Source organism: Astyanax mexicanus, chromosome 16 (assembly GCF_023375975.1).
Source record: "Astyanax mexicanus isolate ESR-SI-001 chromosome 16, AstMex3_surface, whole genome shotgun sequence".
Classification (NCBI taxonomy): domain Eukaryota; kingdom Metazoa; phylum Chordata; class Actinopteri; order Characiformes; family Acestrorhamphidae; genus Astyanax; species Astyanax mexicanus.
In genome coordinates, this window is record NC_064423.1 from 18,798,231 (window position 1) to 18,819,011 (window position 20,781).

The 20,781-nt window shown below is 37.8% G+C and overlaps 1 protein-coding gene across 1 annotated transcript; it reads left to right on the forward strand.

The window, feature by feature from the left end:
* The first annotated feature begins 138 nt into the window (after nucleotides 1–138).
* diras1a (DIRAS family, GTP-binding RAS-like 1a) lies at nucleotides 139–19,993 on the forward strand. Its single transcript, XM_007240206.4, has 2 exons — nucleotides 139–358; nucleotides 17,066–19,993. Exon 2 carries the CDS (start codon nucleotides 17,123–17,125, stop codon nucleotides 17,708–17,710), a length of 588 nt encoding a protein of 195 aa, XP_007240268.2. The 5' UTR covers nucleotides 139–358; nucleotides 17,066–17,122; the 3' UTR covers nucleotides 17,711–19,993.
* The last annotated feature ends 788 nt before the right edge of the window (nucleotides 19,994–20,781 follow it).

The following is a 20,781-nucleotide window of genomic DNA, read 5'->3' on the forward strand; positions in this document are numbered from 1 at the left end:
GTTTTCAATGTGGTAAAATAAAAGAAACTCATCATCTGTGTGTATTATAAGAATTTAGTGTATTTTGCGAGCAGCCAATCGCAGCGCCGAGGAGGCGGGACTGGACGGAAAACAGGCGGGAAAAGAAGCAGCTCGCGTGTGCGTGTGCGTCAGAACACGTTGCAAGAGGGAGAGAGAGATAGCAATAACAGCACGTTCAGGCAGTGGCATCCTCCCATTTAAGGCATGCAAATCGAAAGACAAGATGCTCCGGGACTGGAATAGCCTAGAACACACGCTATTCCTGCAGCCTTCGCCTTCCTCTCGCTTCCTATGATTTATCACTGACGTCTTCGGGACATTGCAGCACAGTCACCAGGTAAGCGCGGCGGATCCGCTGCTCGTCGGTTTGTTGTATCGCAGCCTGCGCGTTTGTTCCTCCGCCCGTTTTCCTCCTCAATTAGACTCGCTTTCGTGTGTCGCAGTCGGGTGTCCGGCGTCTTGCTCGGGCGTCCTTGAGTGTGAGGGCTTTGGTGTGATGGCTCGTGATGTTCAGTCGCGGCTCGGTAGTAACAGAAAAAGATGAAAGGCGCAGGCATGCAAAAGACAATGCCGCTGGAGAGTGATGTTATTTTTGGTCATGCTTTGCTTACGACGGGCGTTTTGCTCTCTTTGGCGACAATGGCCTTCCTTCTGCTGCCCCCTCCTCCTCCTTCTCAAAAAAAAAAAAAAAAAAAAAATCAAGACCGTCCTCTCCCTCATCACAACAGGGCACGAGCACTGATGCTCTACACACACAGGATAGAGATGGAAGGAAGTCGTTAAGCCACTGTATGTTACTATAGCTTAGCTAGCATGCACCATTTTTTTCTCCATGGCTTTTTGACGTTACACTGAAATACATTGAGCTTCTCACTCTTTTTTATTATCTATTGTTTATTTTTCATGCTCTTTTAGATTAGATTGGATTAGATGATAAGATGATGAGATCCTTTGGCCTTCGATGGTCACTGATTTCTTACAATAATACCAGGCCTATAGGATCCAGTGATAGTATAGGATCAGGATCATCCAAGCCTTGACAGAAACCCTGTCAAATCCTAACAACTATACAGTCTAGGGTTGCAGCGGTAACCGGTTTCACGGTATACCATGGTATTAAAATGCACGGTTATCATACCGTGTGTGTTTGCTTATTACCGGTAAAACACAAGCCAGCGGAGAAACTCACCCGCGCATGCGCAACTCTGCTCCGCTTCAGCTGCTCAGCACACAGCGGTGAGAACAGCAGAAAGTGCATCAGACTAAACAAATCTCCGTCCGCCTAAAAAAAGGCTAAACTAAAATCAGCAGTGTGGGACTATTTCAGAGACCCGCCGAACGCACCCGAGGATGGTTATCCGATTTGTAATCAATGTGGCCGTAAAGTCACAGCTAAAGGTGGACATCCGTCAAACCTGTTCTCCCATCTCCGAGAACACCACCCCGCTCTGCAGCGCAAAGTATGTGTTTAGTTTATAATCTGAACCTAAATAAAACCTCTTTGTAGTCGTGCACAACCCAAAAGCGCTGAGTTATCCGAAATTTGGGCACGTGGGTACAGGCGTGAAGTGCGTGCTACGATGGATTCACGTGTCCGTGTAAAGGTCCTGGCCGGACTGGATGTGAAAGACGCCATTCATTTACATGCGTTAATTTTCAAATTCTGACGTGCCTGTTTTTCATATGTTAAAACCAGACTCGCTGTGAAAGCCTTAAAATAGAAATCTCTATTGTGAGGATCATGTCAGAAATAAATCCCCTCTTTCTGCAGTATCTGGTTATATACCAACTTGGCAGTAAAACGGACGTTTACAACAGTTGTTGATCAGACACTGACCCAGGCTCAGTTTATCAGATATAATAATTTAAACTTAAATAATTGTACTGAATATTTTAAATACAGGATCTTTACTTTTTAGAGCACATGTAATGTGTGACACGTGTGTGTGTGTATGTGTGTGTATATATATATATATATATATATATAATATAAATATTTATATATATATATATATTTTTATATACACCCTTAATGCCCTTAAGAGTAGTGGGAAAACCTGGTTTCCTTTACCTAATGGTGTACAGCTTATTTTTTTTAAAGAGACATTATCTATATTATTGTTCCAGGTTTCTACAATAAATAGTTAATTGAACAAAAAACCTTTGTTGTAATTTCTTTAAGGGTCAGTTTAATAATATATGTAACAAACTGTGATACCGTGATAACCGTGATACCGTGGTATTTTCTGAGACGGTTATCATACCGTGAAAATCTCATACCGTTGCAACCCTAATACAGTCTTGTATAATAATCATGGCTAGTGTTGGCCATGTGTTGGGTGTTGGGAGGTGGAATGGCTCCTAAGCTTAGATCCATCCCTGCTAGAAAAAAAAAAACTCAGCATGGCCAGCTCAAACTGGTTGACCAGCTCAGATTTTGACCAGCATGCAAGATGTGGTAGGCTATGTATGGTATTTCATTTGAGTTGAGATTGGGGTTTAGCTGGTCTACAATCAGGCTGGATAACCAGTGTGAGCAAGCTTGACACCATGCTGGTTGACCAGCATGAACAGAAAGATCAAGCTGGTTGACCATCATGCATGCATGATGCATAACCAAGCTGTTTGATCCTCCGCATGTTCAGAAAGATCATGCTGAACAACCAGTATGACCAAATATTAATACAAAATACCTGTACCCTGTAGACCATCAAAGACCAGTATAGACCATAGAAAAACACAGACCAGTAAAAACTGTCCTTAAGCTGTTTTTTTTTTTCAGCAAGGATAGTGAGAAAAATAACTGTATTGCTAATAAAACAGTGAGGACACGCTAGGACCATGGTGCCCCCAAACCTATTGATTTTAAGATTTAAATGCAATAACTAGAACTGATGTCATTAATAATCTTTAGTTACCATCGTCCAACTAGTCCATGCGTTCTATCTGGTTGCATGCATTATAAACCTTATGAACTATGTTGGTTTTACCATTGAAGTAGAAGAGCTACTTCATACATTAAATATTAATGTATGAAGTATATTAATATTAAAGAAAGGTTCACTAAAAGGTGAAATTTTCTTAATCCCTTCTCCCGTAAGTAGCTGACCAGCTAAGAAATGCTGATGGCAGGCTTTTTTTTTGTTTAGCTTTGCATTGTGTAATTTGTGTAAATTCTTTAGCTTGATCAATGAAATTCTTCGTTTACACATTCTCACTGATGCTGCAATTAGGAGTGTATCATATCGTATCAGACGCAATTATATAGCCAAACATTTTGGAATATCATTCATATTATATATATATATATATATATATATATATATAGATGAACGATATTATATCCTGAAAAATCGTGCCATATCAACCACTCCTAATTTCACATCAGAGTTTTTTTTTGCTGTTTTTAGCAAAAGAATAATTCACACTGTTCTCATTTTCTATTTTATATCTACTAGGGACAGATTATATCTGTCCAGTATCATTTATTTTACTTTAAACCTGGATATATGGAGATATTTGGAGTGCATTATTAGAATCATGACATTCTGGATCATTGACTTCTGTTACAAATCTGATGAAATTCTTGTATTTATTAAAACCTCAGGGGAGTGCCATATCATGTCGTATGCAATAAAAGATTTGTTGCAGTAGTGTATTCTTAAAATATTTTATATATATATATATATATATATATATATATATATATATATATATATATATATATATATATACTTTAAATTCAGTGTTTTGTCATATCGCCAAGAGTATCGTTATCACTAAAAAAACATGAAATATTGTGATATTATTTTAGAACCATATTGTCCATCCCTAGGGGTTCCCAACTCTGGTCCTGGAGGACCCCCTGCCCTGCACATTTTAGTGTTTACCCTGCTCGCAACACACCTGATTCAGCTAATCAGCTCAATAACAGGCTCCTTCTGAGATCAAGTTAGTAGTGTGGTAAAGCATGACACACAGGAGGACATGGGGTCTTCCAGGACCAGGGTTGGGAACTGTTAATTGTAGATGACAAGCAATGTCACATCCACTGATACACAGGTATTTAATATATAATAGAAATGAAATAGACAGTGTTTATGCGTGAATAAAGGCCAGAGTTTAAAATCGTTAGACGTACAAACATACACAATATGGAAAAATAATCTATCGTAATGTATAATAATGCTGTTGGATATAATACTGAGGTGGAACATGGTGAGGTGGAATTAGGATGTTGAAAAACATTCGAAGGTACGATTTTATGCCCTTGGCTTGGCTAAAAGTGGTTAGGTAAGTGGGTTCACTGTGGAGCTCTACCTCGCTCTGCCTCCAGTCTAGTTATGTTGCATAGAGCATAGTCTGCAGCATGAAGAGCTCCCCCTGTTGCTGCATGTGGGTAATGAAGTTTGAGTTTGCTGTTATTCAAAGTTATTCAAATCACGATAATGTCACACAGTCCTATTTTTGGGCCCTAAAAATCCTATCAACGTCCAGCTCCTTTTAGGGCGTGGTCTGCATCCTGCCTTGCAAGACTAATGAAGGTGCCCCTCCATTCACAGCACAATATTGGAGAAATTGAGAGAAGCCATTATCACAAAAACTAGTGATGTCTAGATCATAATTAGCACAATGAAATGTCTCCATAATGACTAAATTTAACAGCTGTTCTGCATGTGAATGTACTTAGTACTTAATTAGCCAGGAATGTGAGAAGGTGTGTAGAGAGAGCTAAGGGTTGGTGGATTTTTTAAGAATATTCTGATGTAGTATAAAGATGATGAGATACAACAGTATATACCAGAGTATTCTTATCCCTGGTCCTTGTGGCACCTTTCCCTGCACATTTTAGTGTTTTTTTCTCTACTCCCAACACACCTGATTCAACTAATCAGCTCATTAACAAGCCATTTCAGAGTTGCAAGGAGTGTGTTAAAGCAGTGAATGTGCTACGATGTGCAGGGTAGGGTGCCTCCCGAATATGAGTTGGGGATGCATCAAACATTCTGCAAAAAATAAGTTAAAAAGGACTGAATATTTTATGCCAAAGAATATTGTTGACGATACTTTTGAATTGCAACCAGCCGGGAAAATAAAATATTAATTGTTTCAAAAATATTTTAAATCGTAGTTTTGTAATAATAATTTTTAATAGGCTATTTAATTCACACAGTAGTCCAAAATGTGCTATTTGGTATTCAGCCTGATAAATTCACAATTATGGCATACCTACTGTAGATTTACAAAATATATAAATATAACACAACATATACAAAAAAACCCACACAATTTCCACTATATAACCAGCACACAAGTCAAACAAAAATCACGGCATCTAGGTGTACTGTATTTAGCTGTGTATTGACAAGAACCTGGAAATAAGATGATAAAGACTTGTTACAAAGCAGGGATATGATTCAATATCATTTTTTCATCACATTATAGAAAAACTGTTGTAGTATAAAAAGACAAACAGTGATTAAAATAATATAAAGGTTTATTTTTGATCCTATCAGAACAGTGGGAGTACAACACTGGGTTTGAACACAAAATGGACCATTGTCTGCTAGCAGTCTTTATCATATAAATTTAATTTGAATTAAAAATCAGTAATCTGTTTTTGAGATTTGAGACAGAATTGCAAAACATAATATGGATCTTGGAACTCTGATTTTGATATTTCTTTGCATCCTTGCCCAAATATTACTGACAAGGTCTAAGCGAGAAGGCCTCATTACATTACATTACATTTGGCAGACGCCAATTTGCTCCAAAGCAAATTACAATAATGATGTACATAGAGTAATAGAAGTTCAAGGTAAAAAACATTTTTAGACAGGGCCTAAAGGAGGTCAAGTAGAAGTAGTTTTATAAAAAAGAAAAAGGAGGGGAAGAAGGAAATGAGATTGGAAGTAGTTAGTTTGTTAGAGGTGTTAGGAGAGTAAGTGCTCTTTGAAGAGCTCTGTCTTCAGGAGTTTCTTAAAGATAGCGAGAGATCCTCCTGATCTGGTAGTGGAAGGTAGTTTGTTCCACCATTGGGGAACTCTGTATGAGAACAGTCTGGATTGCTTTGTGTGAATGTTTGTTTGGCAAAGCGATGCAACTTCCACTGGAGGAACGCAGTGGCCGGGAGGTAACGTAAGCCCTCTGGAGTAAGTGCATGTAGGCCTCATGACATCCTAAATGATTTTTTAGGTGAGATTTAGCCTTTTGTTAGCCTCATAGACTCATTTTAGACACCTAATCCAATATCTTTACTAATTGAACCTAATATAAGTACAAATTGAGTGTTTTGGCTAAATAAAGGATATGGCCCTGCTCATACTGCTCATGAAGCTTGATTTCATTTCTTGGAAGCAGAGCAGGACCATCTTGAAAGTCCAGTTGTAATGCCATGTGCACATTAATGCAGCTGAGTCAGATCTTAGTCAGAATCCAATAATGTCCTTCAGAAATATGGAGCATGTATCTGTACGGAAGTTGCACATTCGCTTGTGAACAGATAAAAACCTGGTTAATTGAGATGTTCTGAAGTAAGCCTTTTGAACTTCTGTCACGGCACCCACCTCTTCACCCTCTGGATGTACCAGAAAAGCTGCTAAGCAATTCTCCACGTCATTTTAACTGTTAATGAGTAAATGAGTTGAAAAATGAATTAGAACTGTTTGTGAATTTGGACAGTTTGTGAATTTGGAAAGTTTCTTATACATAAAATTACATAGACGTCATAAGTTGTATTGTAGTCAGGACTGCACAACAAGAACAAGAGTGGGAGTGGACGAGACTGAAACAAGACAGAGGACAGATTTATTATACGTGATCTATAACAATGGATATATTTCATTATATATTTTTCTGAAATATATGAAACAATATAACAGAAAAAGTTACCTTAGACAATTTAAAAGAAATTGTTAAATATATCCACAACTGATGTATGCACTTTTTGTTTCTGAAACCAAAAAGAATTAAACATTTTTTTATTAGGTTTTTATTGCATTTGGCATTTAATAAACGTAAACCATTAATTACAAAACTATGATTTTAAAATAATGATTAAATACTTAACATTTATAATATCCCAGCAGACATACTAATCACTAAATCACTATACATTTACCTCAGCAGTGCTCCTATTCTTATCATAAATACATTTTTAATAGTATTTTTTTAGTCACATTTAGCTAGCTAGCTACATCAGTAATGCTATTCTAATCCTGAAATGCTACTCAAAAAGTGCTGCTCAAGCCACAAACATATGAGAAACAAACAGAAGGTAAAGTTAGTGCAGCTAGCCCTGTACAGCTTGTGTTAGGTAGTAGCTGAAACAGAGTGTAATACGTGAAGCTCAATGCGTTATTTCGTTTAATGTATGCGGGTTGAGTGTAAAAATGAACTTAAACCTGCCGTTTGGTTGGTGTTTGTTGACCGTTTGTGAACTTTCTTCGTTCTCTGAGATACCGCACTGGTGGGGGGTTGGGGGAGGAGGGGAAGGAGGGGGAAGAAGGGGCAAGGAGCTGCAGTTAAACAAATTGTAATGTAAATGGAAACGCTAATATGACTTATGTTTTTTTATTTAATTATTCAGAACACGTTGACATTTTCTGAACAAATTTATAATAATAATTTATAACCTTAAAGAATGTACTGTTCTCTCAAAAAAGTAAACGAATATCAAAAATAACTTTACTATTGTTCTTTTTGGGCAATGTTCTTTTGACACAGATTAATACAGTGTTTTTCAAATGTTCTAGATGATGAATCACATTAAAAAGAAGAAAAATCACGCAGTCAGAATTTACAGTAATTTACTAAATAAAATCCCTTTTCCTGACACCTTGGTTACCAAGGTAACTGAAATGACAGGCACGGATGACGTGTTTGTGCCCCTGTTACCCAACGTGAGAGGATCTGTTCCTTCACTCTCTTTAGCTTGCTTTAAGCTTCTTCAGTATCCCAGCTCACGTCTTCCTCCGTCCCTCCCTCGCTCTTTCTCTTTCTCTCTTTCTCTCTCTCGCTGGCTGCCCTAAGGGTCTGTTTCCACAGTAACTGGAGAACTCCCAGAGTTCCAAAAAAGAAGCACAACAGAGGCGTCCCAGGGATCCAGACAAAGAAAGATCCCTGAACGTATGTGCGTGCGCTTCAGCAGAGCGGCCCACGTGCTGCTGGCGTGTTGTTATTAACTGTTCAGGATCAATGACTCTCATCACCACTGTAAACAGGAATAGAATACTCACGCTACTGGCAGGGCTGTCCTCCAGTGGACATAATTCACACAATAATTTGTTCGTTGAGCGACATCTGAGCGTTTTTTGTGATGTTTGATGATATAGCCATTTATGTGTCACAGCCGGCATCTTTTTTCTGTAGAGCTTCAGATTAGGGCTGCATGATATAAAAAAAAAAATTGCAATGTTTTTTTTCGATGATGTATATCACGATATTAAACAATGCAGGACATGTAATGTACGGTGGCCGAGAAAGCCCAACGCAGTGCAAATTGAAAAGCGCTGCAAAAGCACAAAACACATCCATCAAAATTACAACACAGGCGCAGCAAATAGAAAAACGCGCTGCAAAAAGAAAAACGCGCTGCAAATACAACCACAACACAACGGAAGTGAGTCACAACACAACGGAATTTTCCCGGGGGACCTTAAAAGATGCTGTACCAGCTGTATACAAAGGACAATAAGTGGCAAACAAGCTTCTGAAAAGTAAATTATGTTTATTACCTGTGATTGCCACGGTTGTGTGCATATTATTAAAAGTTCTGCTTCACAAAACGCCTTGTTTGCCACTTATTGTCCTTTGTACACATAGTGAAGTCCGAGACGTTACTGAAGACGCAGCTTAGCTGGTACAGCATCTTTTAAGGTCCCCCAGGAAAATTCAGTTTTCCGTGTTGTGACTCACTTCCGTTGTGTTGTGGTTCTATTTGCAGCGCGTTTTTCTAGTTGCAGCGCGTTTTTCTATTTGCTGCGCCTGTGTTGTAATTTTGATGGATGTGTTTTGTGCTTTTGCAGCGCTTTTCAATTTGCACTGCGTTGGGCTTTCTCGGCCACCGTAGTAATGTCATCAGCCCCACCCCTACCTGCACGTTGTCTCACACCAGAGATCCGGACCGACCGAGAGCTGAGTCAGCGCTTTAGGGTCAGCCGATCACTCAAAACCTGAGGTAAACAGCAAAACAACAGTAATAATCCATTTAATCAGGCACTTAAATGGCCTTTTAAAGGTAAATAAGATCGTTTTTCTGGGATTAAAAGCGTGATTTCAACTGTAGCTGGAAATATCTGTGCAAAACTGTGGCGAACTGAGGTGCACAGCTTTCGACAGGCTGTCGCCGGCTGCCCCTCCCCATTTACACAGACACAGAGACAGCACTGTGTATCTACTTCTTGTGTCAAGAATCAAAACACTACAACATGACATGTTTGAATTAATTGCCTTAGATACACAAATACAAAAATGACATACAATAAAAACACTGTTTTTAAAGTTGAGAAACCAGTACACTACTTTAATAGGCTCTTCTTACCAAATAAAAACAATGGTCAATATTGAGATTAACAAAAAGATTTAGACTATGCCTCCGTATTGTCCAATAGGTCGATAATGGCATTATTGTGATTAGGCTTATAAAGAGCCTTTAAATTAATAAATAAAAGGCTCTTAACTGAAATAACTCTTTTACAAAAATGGCTCTTTATAGGAACAAAAATAATACAAAATAACTATTTTTTTTTTGCACTTTTATTTTTAAGAATCAGTATAAAAACAATGGTTTAATTTAGCTATGTTTTAAAGGAAACCAAGTAGCTCCCTTCAGCCTTACAAGCAGCTTTCATACTAAACAAGGTGCAAAAGTAACATCCTTATGTCAGTTAAAATTACTACCACATAAAAGTTCTTTACAGGATTTTGACAGAAGTTCTAAGATTCCCTCTGGCAGGGTCTATAGGTAAAGATGTACAATATCGATTATCCCATTTTGAAAATCACATCAGAACTGTAATTCAATCCATTATATTAATTTGCTTAACCTACCAGCACTACGTGTACATATTTAAGGATTTCTTTAAAGCAATGTATTAAAAATTTAAAACTTCACCAGCAGTGCAGCCTTAAGTTTGTACCCAATGATTTTTCCATCAGAGATACAAAAATTTATTAGCTGCGTAACAGAATTTGATATTTTTCTTTCTGACAAGAGTCTTCTGTTTAGCTGATCCTTAAAGACAAATCAGATCATATGAGGAAGCTGCAGTTTCATGTTTAGGTGCTGGATGAAACTATAGAGCTTGTGCATGGCTGCAGATGCTCATTAAAGCCAGTGTTGCCCCGCCCTCAATCAGTAAATCTGAAAATTGATCAATTGTACTGAAAGACGTTAGCTATTAGTATCAGCTTCCAAAACTGATCTGTCAATCCCTTCCCTATCTATACTCTCTTGCTCAACCCACCCATATTAAAATGACTGGGCTTTATTTAAACCAGTTTTCCATTCTAGAAGTTAGAGTTTTTTTGTTTTTTTTCTAATTTTTCCCATTTTCTCCCCAATTTACACAGCCAATTACCCAACCCATTCATTAGGACTCCCCATATCACTAGTGATACCTCAACACACCAGGAGGGTGAAGACTAACACATGCTTCCTCCGATACATGTGAAGTCAGCCACCGCTTCTTTTCGAGCTGCTGCTGATGCAGCATTACCGAGCAGCCAGCGCGCTTGGAGGAAAGCACAGCGGCTCGGCTCTGGTACATCAGCTCACAGACGCCCTGTGCTGCAGACATGATGTGGGGAAAGAGCGCCATCTACCCACCCAGAGGGAGCAGGGGCAATTTTGCTCCCTCTAACGCCGGCAGCTTGATGGCAAAGCTGCATGAGCTGGGGTTCGAACCGGCGACCTCCTGCTCATAGTGGCAGCGCTTTAGACCGCTGGACCACTCGGCGCCCCAAAGTTAGAGTTTTTAATGTTTATTTTGGTAAAAGGTTGAGTTGCAGCCACTACTTTTTGTATTTTTTTAAATTAATTTTACCTAAAACTAAAGGGTGTATCCTCTTCCGAACCTGAGAATTATCTTTAGCTTACAAAATACAAATGGAATTGAATATGGATATAAAAAAATATATGCTTTATTATAACCATAGTGTGATATGTGCTGGCTGAAGCATGCCTAGTGCAAATACATTTTTATATTAATATCAACTTCAACTAATCATCAACTAATGTCAAACTGTATACATGACTGTATTGTTCTGTAATTTTACATTTTAGTATCATTACCCCGGACATTGAAATAATGCCACAGAAGAATGACCTAAAGGGCCACAATTGTGGAAAATTGCCACAGAATTTCTAATTTCGGTTCTTTAAAATTAGCCTTGGTTATTTTTGGTCTTTCCGTTGATAGAAGCATTTTAATGAGATTTGTAAGTACTATGAAAGAACCTCCACACACAACAATTAAAAGCTTATTCTTAGAGCAGAACTGCCTATCCAGGTGATATCTAAAGATGTCTTTGTTTAGACAAACAAATGAAATAAGAAAAAGGCTATTTCTGGTTTGACAGCATATATATATATATATATATATATATATATATATATATATATATATATATATATATATATATATATATACGCTAAAAAATGTACATTATATATTGCATTTATAACCCATAACTGCATTTACAAATACTGATAGATTTTTACATGTTATTTATCTTTATGTATATCTGCATTGCCATTAGCAGTGACAGGTATGTACATGAAAATTTTTAAATATACACATCTGCCCACAATTCCCATTTATTTATGTCTCCTGCCCACTTTACTAAACACTAATCCTCAGTACTGGAATGTCCTCTGTAGTTTTGTGTTAATGCTGCAGCTCTGGAATAATGAAGCCAACACAGACCTCCTCTGGTGCGAATCCAGTCTGTCACCACAGTGTTTCTGATCTGCTGGTCATGCAGCACTATCAGCCTCCTCAGCGGAGAGCACTGAGCACTGTGCTGTATGTTGGTATGTTGCTTAGCGATGGGGAAGAAAGAGACTGTGCTTGCCATCCTTCTCCCTGTCTGCTGTAAACGCAGTCGGTTGTGCTCTCAAGGATCTCTGACCATCACATGGGACTACTGGGATTTGAAACGTTAATCCCCAAAGACAGGGCTCATCTCCCCATCGCTGGCAGTGTTTTCACCAATCGCACCACTCCAGCGCATCCACTTACATGCTTAACTCCCAAACGCATTTAAAAGCTCCTAATGGAAGATATGAAAATGGAAATGTTTGATTACATAATACAATAGCATGTTTGATTTACTGCCATATAACAATAATCTCATATATCAAAGGAAAAGGGTAATTAAAGAAGAAATAAACTGTATTGTAATTGTAATCTAACTGTACAGCATTTTAAATTAAATTATTCCATGAGATTGTTGGACCATTGTATACTGTTGCATTATTGTTGGTTCTATTGTATTGATTGATGTATTGGTTCATTGTTGGTCTATTGTATTGACTCGTGTATTGGTTCATTGCTAGTCTATTGTATTGATTTATTTTAGTGGGTTATTGTTGGTTCTATTATATTGGTTCACTGTTGGTTCTATAGTATTGATTAATTTATTGTTTAATTGTTGGTTCTATTGTATTGATTCATTTATTGGTTCATTGTTGGCTCTATTGTATATTTTTTCATTTATTGCGTTATTGTTGGTTCTATTATATTGATTCATGTATTGCTTCATTGTTGGTTCTATAGTATTGATTAATTTGTTGGTTCATTATTAGTTCTATTGTATTGATTCAGTTGTTGATTCATTGTTGGTTCTACAGTATTGATTCATTTATTGGTTTATTTGTTATATCTATTGTTTTGATTAATTTATTCCTTCATTGTTGTTTCTGTTGTATTGATTCATTTATTGGTTCATTGTTGGTCTATTTATGGTCATACAATACTCACACAAAAAAATGTCTACTGTTTATGCCAAATAGGATAAAAACAACAGAAGTAAAATACCGTAGATACACATTATGTGTGTGGAATTGTATTATCATTGGCCCACAATAATTCCCATGTTGTTTCATTCCTTATGCAGAGGTAAACCTGGTGCCACTGGTAACAACATTACACATATTTAATATTACAAAAAGGGGAAACTCTGCAGAGTTTTCTCTGCTTTAAATCTTACTTTGTTGGAATTTGCCAACTGTTACAGTTACTGTAAAGGCAAGTTGTGAAACTAGTTTTCACAACAGGCAGGATCACATTTGTAAATTGTTTAAATTGCACAATGTTCACAAATGCTGTTAGATTTCAATGATTTTGGGCCAAAAACAGTAACAGATCCCCAGATGGAGGGAGATGAGTAAGATCAAACAATGGAAATCTCTAATCTAGCTCACTGTATTTAATGTCTTTTATGTATATGTTGTATTGCTCAAAGCACAATATGGCCAAGATGACATATTGGTTAGATATATTTTGCTAGACTAGTGTTTAAACAGTTACATATGGACATATTTTCAACTTTTTCAACATTTTCAACCATAATAAAGTGTCTGTATTGGCAAAAACCTGTCATGCTGCAGGGGTTACAAAGTTACAATATATTGTGTAATTTGTATTATTGTTTTTTTTTTATAACATGTTTGAAAATTTAGGATTCATGGTCATAGTGTAAAAACACCATTTTACCATATGTCACTGCCAAAAAAAAAAAAAAAAACGTATCCCCAAAGCAGCAACTTTACAAGAGTGATAAAACCTTCTTGATGTTCAATGGAAGTCAATGTAAACCCAAAAGGCCATTTTGGAGAATTTATCATTTATGTTGGTCCATCCATCAAGGAATCTTAACACGATGTAAGGGACAGTTTTTGTGTTCAAATTATGCAGTTGACTAAAACTCCACAATGCATAAATGTGAAAGAATGTGTAAAAGAAAAGTTAACTTTTTATTTATTCAGAACATTGAGCAAAATGATACAGTATCGCAAAACAGAATATGATGAGTAAAATATATAGATTATTTTCTATTCTTACTCCTGTATTGTCAGTGGTGATTCAGTAGTGGAATGTTTGTTGATGCTTGATGATCCCAGTGAGCCATGTGAGCATATGCCCGGCCTATCTCCATTATATAGTCATTTATTCTAGTTAGCCTCTGATTTAGACCTTGATTTAGGAAAGTCCTTGCATAAACAGTATCAGTCATGAATCTTAGTCATGGAGTCGTAAAGCCAGACATGCCCACACGAGAGTTCCGTTCCTACGTTTCATATCATTGTATTTTCTTTGTATTTGAGTGTTTTTGGCCTCAGGAATGCACTGCCTTTTCAATGCCATCTGTTAGCATCGATTAGGCCCTGCTCTTTAGCATTTCAGTTCTGTGCTTATCTTTGCTGAAGTCAATGAGTGACCTACTTTGCATCGCCGGCTCTTAAGATGCGAGCGAGCTGCTCTGCATATTGCGCTGTTGTCTGCTCATGATAATCAAAAGCAGGAGCTAAGTGAGCGTGAGGTGAATCAGGCGAGCGCACGACTCTGAAGTGAAGGACTCGGGATAAGATCCCACGCTGATTTAAAAAAAAGAAGAACAAAATCAGATTTCACGGCTCTGGAAATAGCCAGTGTGATCCTGCTATCCACAGAGGAGCGATGGCCGCGGCTGCTTTAGAGCGAGATGAGTGAGTCATTAATAGATTCTGACCTTGGTGCTGATGGCAGCAGAGAATGCACCACCTATTCGCACATTCAGACACAAGCAGAGAGCACACAGTCACTGGGAGAATGTGCAGCACTGTGCTGCAGTGAATGCTTGGGTGACTTGAGGAGGTTAGCAATGCAATGTGAGCAGCTTTAACCATTTTTTTTTTTTTTAGCTGGGAAGCGATGACTTGCAGCTTTTTTGCTTAGGGCTGGGTACAAGCAAATACCTGACACTAAAATAAGTATCATCAGGCGGGGTTGCAATCAGATGATGCAATATATTAAGATAAAAAGTGGGAAAAATATCGCTATTGCAATATATTGTATCGATTTCATTTGCGATAGATTACCGATACATGGAGTATAATAGCTACATCGCAGGACATGCAATGTAGGGGCTGTGATTTTTGCAAAAAATGAAATAAAATACTAAAAAGAAAAAGAAAAATCCAGCAGCATTTATAATGTAAAAACTTAATCCAAAACGAAATTTAGCACAATTTCCATTTTTATTTACATATAGCTCTGCAGTAAGTAAAAGTAAGAAACAACTTAAAAATTATGTCTTTCTTTGATTTTACCAAATTGAAAACCTCTGGAATATAATCAAGAGGAATATGGATGATCACAAGCCATAAGACCAAGCTGAACTGCATGATTTTTTGCAGCTGGAGTGGCATAAAGTTATCCAAAAGCAGTGTGTAAGACTGGTGGTGGAGAACATGCCAAGATGCGTGAAAACTGTGATTTAAAACCAGGGTAATTCCTAACTTGTAAAGCTTTATGAATATGAACTTGTTTTCTTTGCATTATTTGAGGTTTAAAAGCTCTGCATCTTTTTTGTTATTTCAGTTCATTTCTAATTTCCTGCTAAATAAATAAATGCTCTAAATGACAATATTTTTTATTTGGAATTTGGGAGAAAAGTTGTTCATAGTTTATAGAATAAAGCAACAACAAGACCTAACATGGTGTCAGTTCTCAGTATTTTTATTGAAACATTGACTTACATAACTCCATGTGGTAGCACTAATCTATGTGGTGAACTAATAATATTTGTTGTAAAATTGACACCAATAAATCCATAATTCCTGGTATTGGCTTTTTTAAATAAAAGTATTTTATCATCTTCAGTATCACAGATGCTGTAAGGTACCATAGAGAACTGTCTTGCCATATACTGAGTATTGCAGGATGATATTATCGTGATATCATTGTTATTGTGGGTAACAAATCTTGGTAATATTGTATTGTTATTAAAGGTGTAAATAAATAGAGAAATATTGCGGTACACATATATACCTGCCGTTATCCCCACATTTTTTTTTATTTTTTAGATCCAAGTGAGTTTTCTTGCTCCATAATATAGATTATATAAATAGTTCTATATATTTTTTTTCTTTACATGGAAGTCAGTGTGGCATTGCCTTTGAATTAGCTCGACAGTTAAAAAGCAGTTGATGCAGGCTTTTTTCAAAGTGGAGGCATATGACCTTCACATAAAAGTAGAGGTTCCTAAACGCTTCTTTGCTTGCATGTGTGCACTGTTAAAAAAAAGGTGCTACAAAAGGTTCTTTGAGTGATGCTACAGAAGCGCCACATTTGGTTCCATAAAGATTTTTTTTTTCGTAGAAAGAGATGTGAATGTGAAGAACCTTTTAGGAGCACCACTTAATTCCAAGTTAGTTTTTTTTTTTCAATCATTTTCAAGACATTTTTTAACATAAAAAAGTTGTCAACTATAATCAGGGGATCGCCGGTTCGAATCCTGTTCATGTAGCTTGCCATCGGCTACTGAAGTCCTTAGAAAGCACAATTGGCCTTGCTCTCTCTCTGGGTGGGTAGATGGGGCTCTTTCCCCTCATCACTTCAAAGGGTGATGTCGATCAGCACAAGGTGTCTGTGAGCTGATGTGTTGAAACCAAGTCACTTCACTTCCCTCAGAGCACACTGGATACTCAGTTGCATTAGCAGCAGTTGAAAAGGGAGGTGGCTGACTTTACATGTATCGGAGGAGGCATGTGCTAGTTGGTAATTGTTAATTGGCCCTGTAAATTGGGGAGAACATGGGAAAAAATTAAATAAAATTATATAAAAAACTAAAAGGTTCAATAAAATGTGCCTTTTTTTAAGGACCTAAAAGTATAAAAGTGTTTCTACTTTGGCTTTGCTTGGAAAGAACCCTATTTGGCAGCCTTTTAAGAGTATTAGAAAGCTGTATAAGCCATATGTGAGATTGATAATGTGCTTATGTTTGTAATGTTACCATATTAGCCAACCGTATGTTAATTTTCCCTCATCTTTTCTTCCAGATCTCAGGGAATCTCTGAGTGTTAGCACTGCCGTGCCCCTGAGTGAAGCGTTCCAGCATGCCGGAGCAGAGCAATGACTACCGCGTGGTGGTGTTCGGTGCTGGGGGTGTGGGCAAGAGCTCCCTGGTCCTGCGCTTCGTGAAGGGCACCTTCAGGGACACCTACATCCCCACCGTGGAGGACACCTACCGGCAGGTCATCAGCTGCGACAAGAGCGTGTGCACGCTGGAGATTACCGACACCACGGGCAGCCACCAGTTCCCCGCCATGCAGCGTCTGTCCATCTCCAAGGGCCACGCCTTCATCCTGGTCTACTCCATCACCAGTCGGCAGTCCCTAGAGGAGCTCAAGCCCATCTACCAGCAGGTGCTGGCTATCAAGGGCAACGTGGAGGGAATCCCCATTATGCTGGTGGGCAACAAGAGCGACGAGACCCAGCGGGAGGTGGAGACCAAAGAAGGCGAAGCCCAGGCCAACAACTGGAAGTGTGCCTTCATGGAAACCTCGGCCAAAACCAACCACAACGTAACCGAGCTCTTCCAGGAGTTGCTGAACCTAGACAAGAAGCGCGACATGAGCCTCAACATGCGTTCCAGCAAGCAGCGGAGGGCCGATAAGCTGAAGGCCAAGTGCAGCGTGATGTAAAGGCTGAAAGGATCAAGCAACGGTAAAGAACAGGCATTGGACAGGGATGTCAGTCTCAGCTCCCGGAGGACCACAGCACTGCAGAGATTAGTGTTCATCTTCCGCTCAAGGTGAAATCCAACCCGTTTCTGGTGGTCCGTCTTACCGTAGACAATTCAAAATACAAATAAAAATGGGTATAGATAATAAAAATAAGATTGGTTCTTGGCTTTACCTAAAACATATATCCAAATATTAAAGCTCTTAACATCTTATTTATAATATTTTTCCAAAAATGGCTCATTAAATCCAATTTAAGTGGGGATTCAATGGCATCACTCCAAAGAGCCATTATATATTTAAGTGTGGATTGTCCTTTATATAATTTTAATTAAACATTTAAACATAATTATATAAACATTTGTCTTGGATGTATTTATTCCTGCTATATTTATTTAATGGCTTGTTTAAAAGTTTACATTTGAATTTGCATACTTATTTACATATGTAAATTCTCATTCTCATTTTCATTCTCACATTCGTTGTGTTGAGCTAGTCCTATATACAGTCCTATACATGTTATGATCGTGTAGGCCTATTAGTAGATCTGGGCAACTGTTTTCAGAAATGTTTCTACACATATTTATAATTTTCTAAAGAAATCTGATTGAAGTTTCCTAGTGACTATTAATCCAATTCATTCAATTTAAATTAGAAAGCAAAAACAACATGTTTACAGCAGGGTGACCCAACAGTGAAATTCCAAGATGATCCATTAGACTAAAGCTGATACTCTCATATGAAAAACTGCTTGTAAAACAGCAGAAAGTAGTTGGAGTGAATGCAGACTGAATGGGTGGCTGCTTTGCATGGCTGCTTACGCCCCTTTGCAACCCATGGTGTGGTTTTAATTAGTAAAAAAATGAGATTTCTGAATAAAAAAATACTCTGAATTCAGATGAGGAAGGTCTTAGTAATTAGCTGAGTGGTTGAATCAGTTTGATAATAAAAAAAGCTAATCCCTGCAGCGCTGCAGTCCTCCAGAAGTGGATGTTGACACCCCAGGTGTAGGAGAATGGCATCAGCGACGATGTGACTGATCGCAAATGTACAAAAAGTCCCTCATCACATCTATTACCCTCCTCCTTCGGATCTGAATCAGGTATTCTTCGGTGCACAGTCAACCAACCAGACTCTTTTTTTTTCTTTCTATCTCTTTTATTTGGCTCCTGGAATGCCCGCCAGAATCTCTTTTTGGGGAAGCCTCCAAACTCCAAGCCACCCCACCCCGTCCTCCCCCTGCCTCCTTCTTCCTGCATTTTACACAGTAACTGAGATGACAGTGACATCTTAACCTCTTGAGTCTTAACCTGTTGTTCTGCCACCTCACGCCACCTCTGCTCATGCACAGCTTTCCTCAACTAAAGTTTGTTTGTCTGTTCAAAAGAAAAAAGAAGAAAAAAATGATTATCCTGTCATCATCGTGGTCATTTACAGGGCTGTGTCTGGAAAAAGGATTTCATTGATAACCCGGACAAGAACGTGTCTTGAACTGGTTATGCACTTTATATTGTATTCTCAGTGGGCAGACAAGACCAAGAGGTGACAAAGCATTATCCCGCTCTTCCAAATTAGACATGATAAAACAGCACAAACCGCACGCTCGAAACGCTCAGATCTGGGACCACAGACTCCTTCTCTTTGTTGGCTGGCTTGCTAATAGTACAAAACTGGTTCACGGGAAACACTGGGTGAATTGTGAATGATGCATATTTGACGACGTAGAACTACCTTCCTTCTCATTGTGATTTAGATTCAAGTACAGAGCTTTATCTAAACAAAGCACAGCGAAGCAGTTTTAAATGTCCATAATTTCCGAAAGCCTCTTTTTTAGTTTTTTTCCTTTTTCCCGATGTTGGTGGCTCACGAGAATCTGAAAATATGCATTAATCATCATCTAACAGAAAACATTTAACTTGTGCGTGAAATCTAAATGTGTACTACTATCATTTGTATTGGATTCCCCTGTACAGCTCATCATGTCTTTTCTTTCTCCCGTGTGTATATTTCCTCCGACTATTAAATGCCATTGCTTTAGCAATACATTATATAAAAAGCACTTTTAGAATCTTGAGCACATTCAGAACATTGAAAATGAACCTTTACGAAAAATGTTTTTGTCGGACACTCTGCGTTTACAATTTTAAAGCAGGTACAGTGTTTATCTAATAATATTATGTGAAGGACCAGAGGAAAAAAAAGATATATATAATAAAGAAGCACAAACATATGGTGTTAAACAACTGTTTGACTGACTGTTTGCCTTGCTGTGTGATTCTGAAACAGAGATGGCAACATGGACATGGTGATTTATATACTTATATACTTATATATCAGTTAAAGCCTTGTTTCTTACACAAGTATGTGTAACTTACTTAATTAATTAACTCAACTTTGCATCCGTTTAGAGGCAATAAGATATATATATTAGTATGTATACATATATACATACATACATATATAATATATTTAGAATCAGCTGTAAACATTTGCATGACTCTTGATGTCATAATGTTTCGTGATATGCAAAGTGAAAAGACATTAAAAAAACGAAATTGGTTGGCATTTTTATGTGTTTCTAAGTACGTGGATGCCTCTGTTTTCAAAGTGAGCTTCTGCGAGTGTAAAGGTTCTTTTTGGGCATCTGGACGTTGAAACAGCTGTCTCATTCTTTAAGGTAATGCTTGGACAGAACTACTTCTGGAAATAATGATACAATTTATTAATCAAAATGTGATTTAAAGTCTACAAGCAAGATACAAGCAAAATACAAGCAATCAATATTTAACAGCAGTTTATGTGGATAGTACTCCTTAACTGTCAGCTCTTATTGGTTTCTCATCCTCCTCCTCTCATCTTCAAGATGAATTTTAATCAACAGGTAGATTATTTCTGAATCTTGTACCACAGCTATGAGGAGGTGAGTAGATTTGTTTATAATTGTAGTATAGGTAATTATATTCATTTTGGGCAGTGTCCCTTTAAGAAAATTAAGAATGATTGTAATTTTCGGCATGTTTTTAATTCAAAAC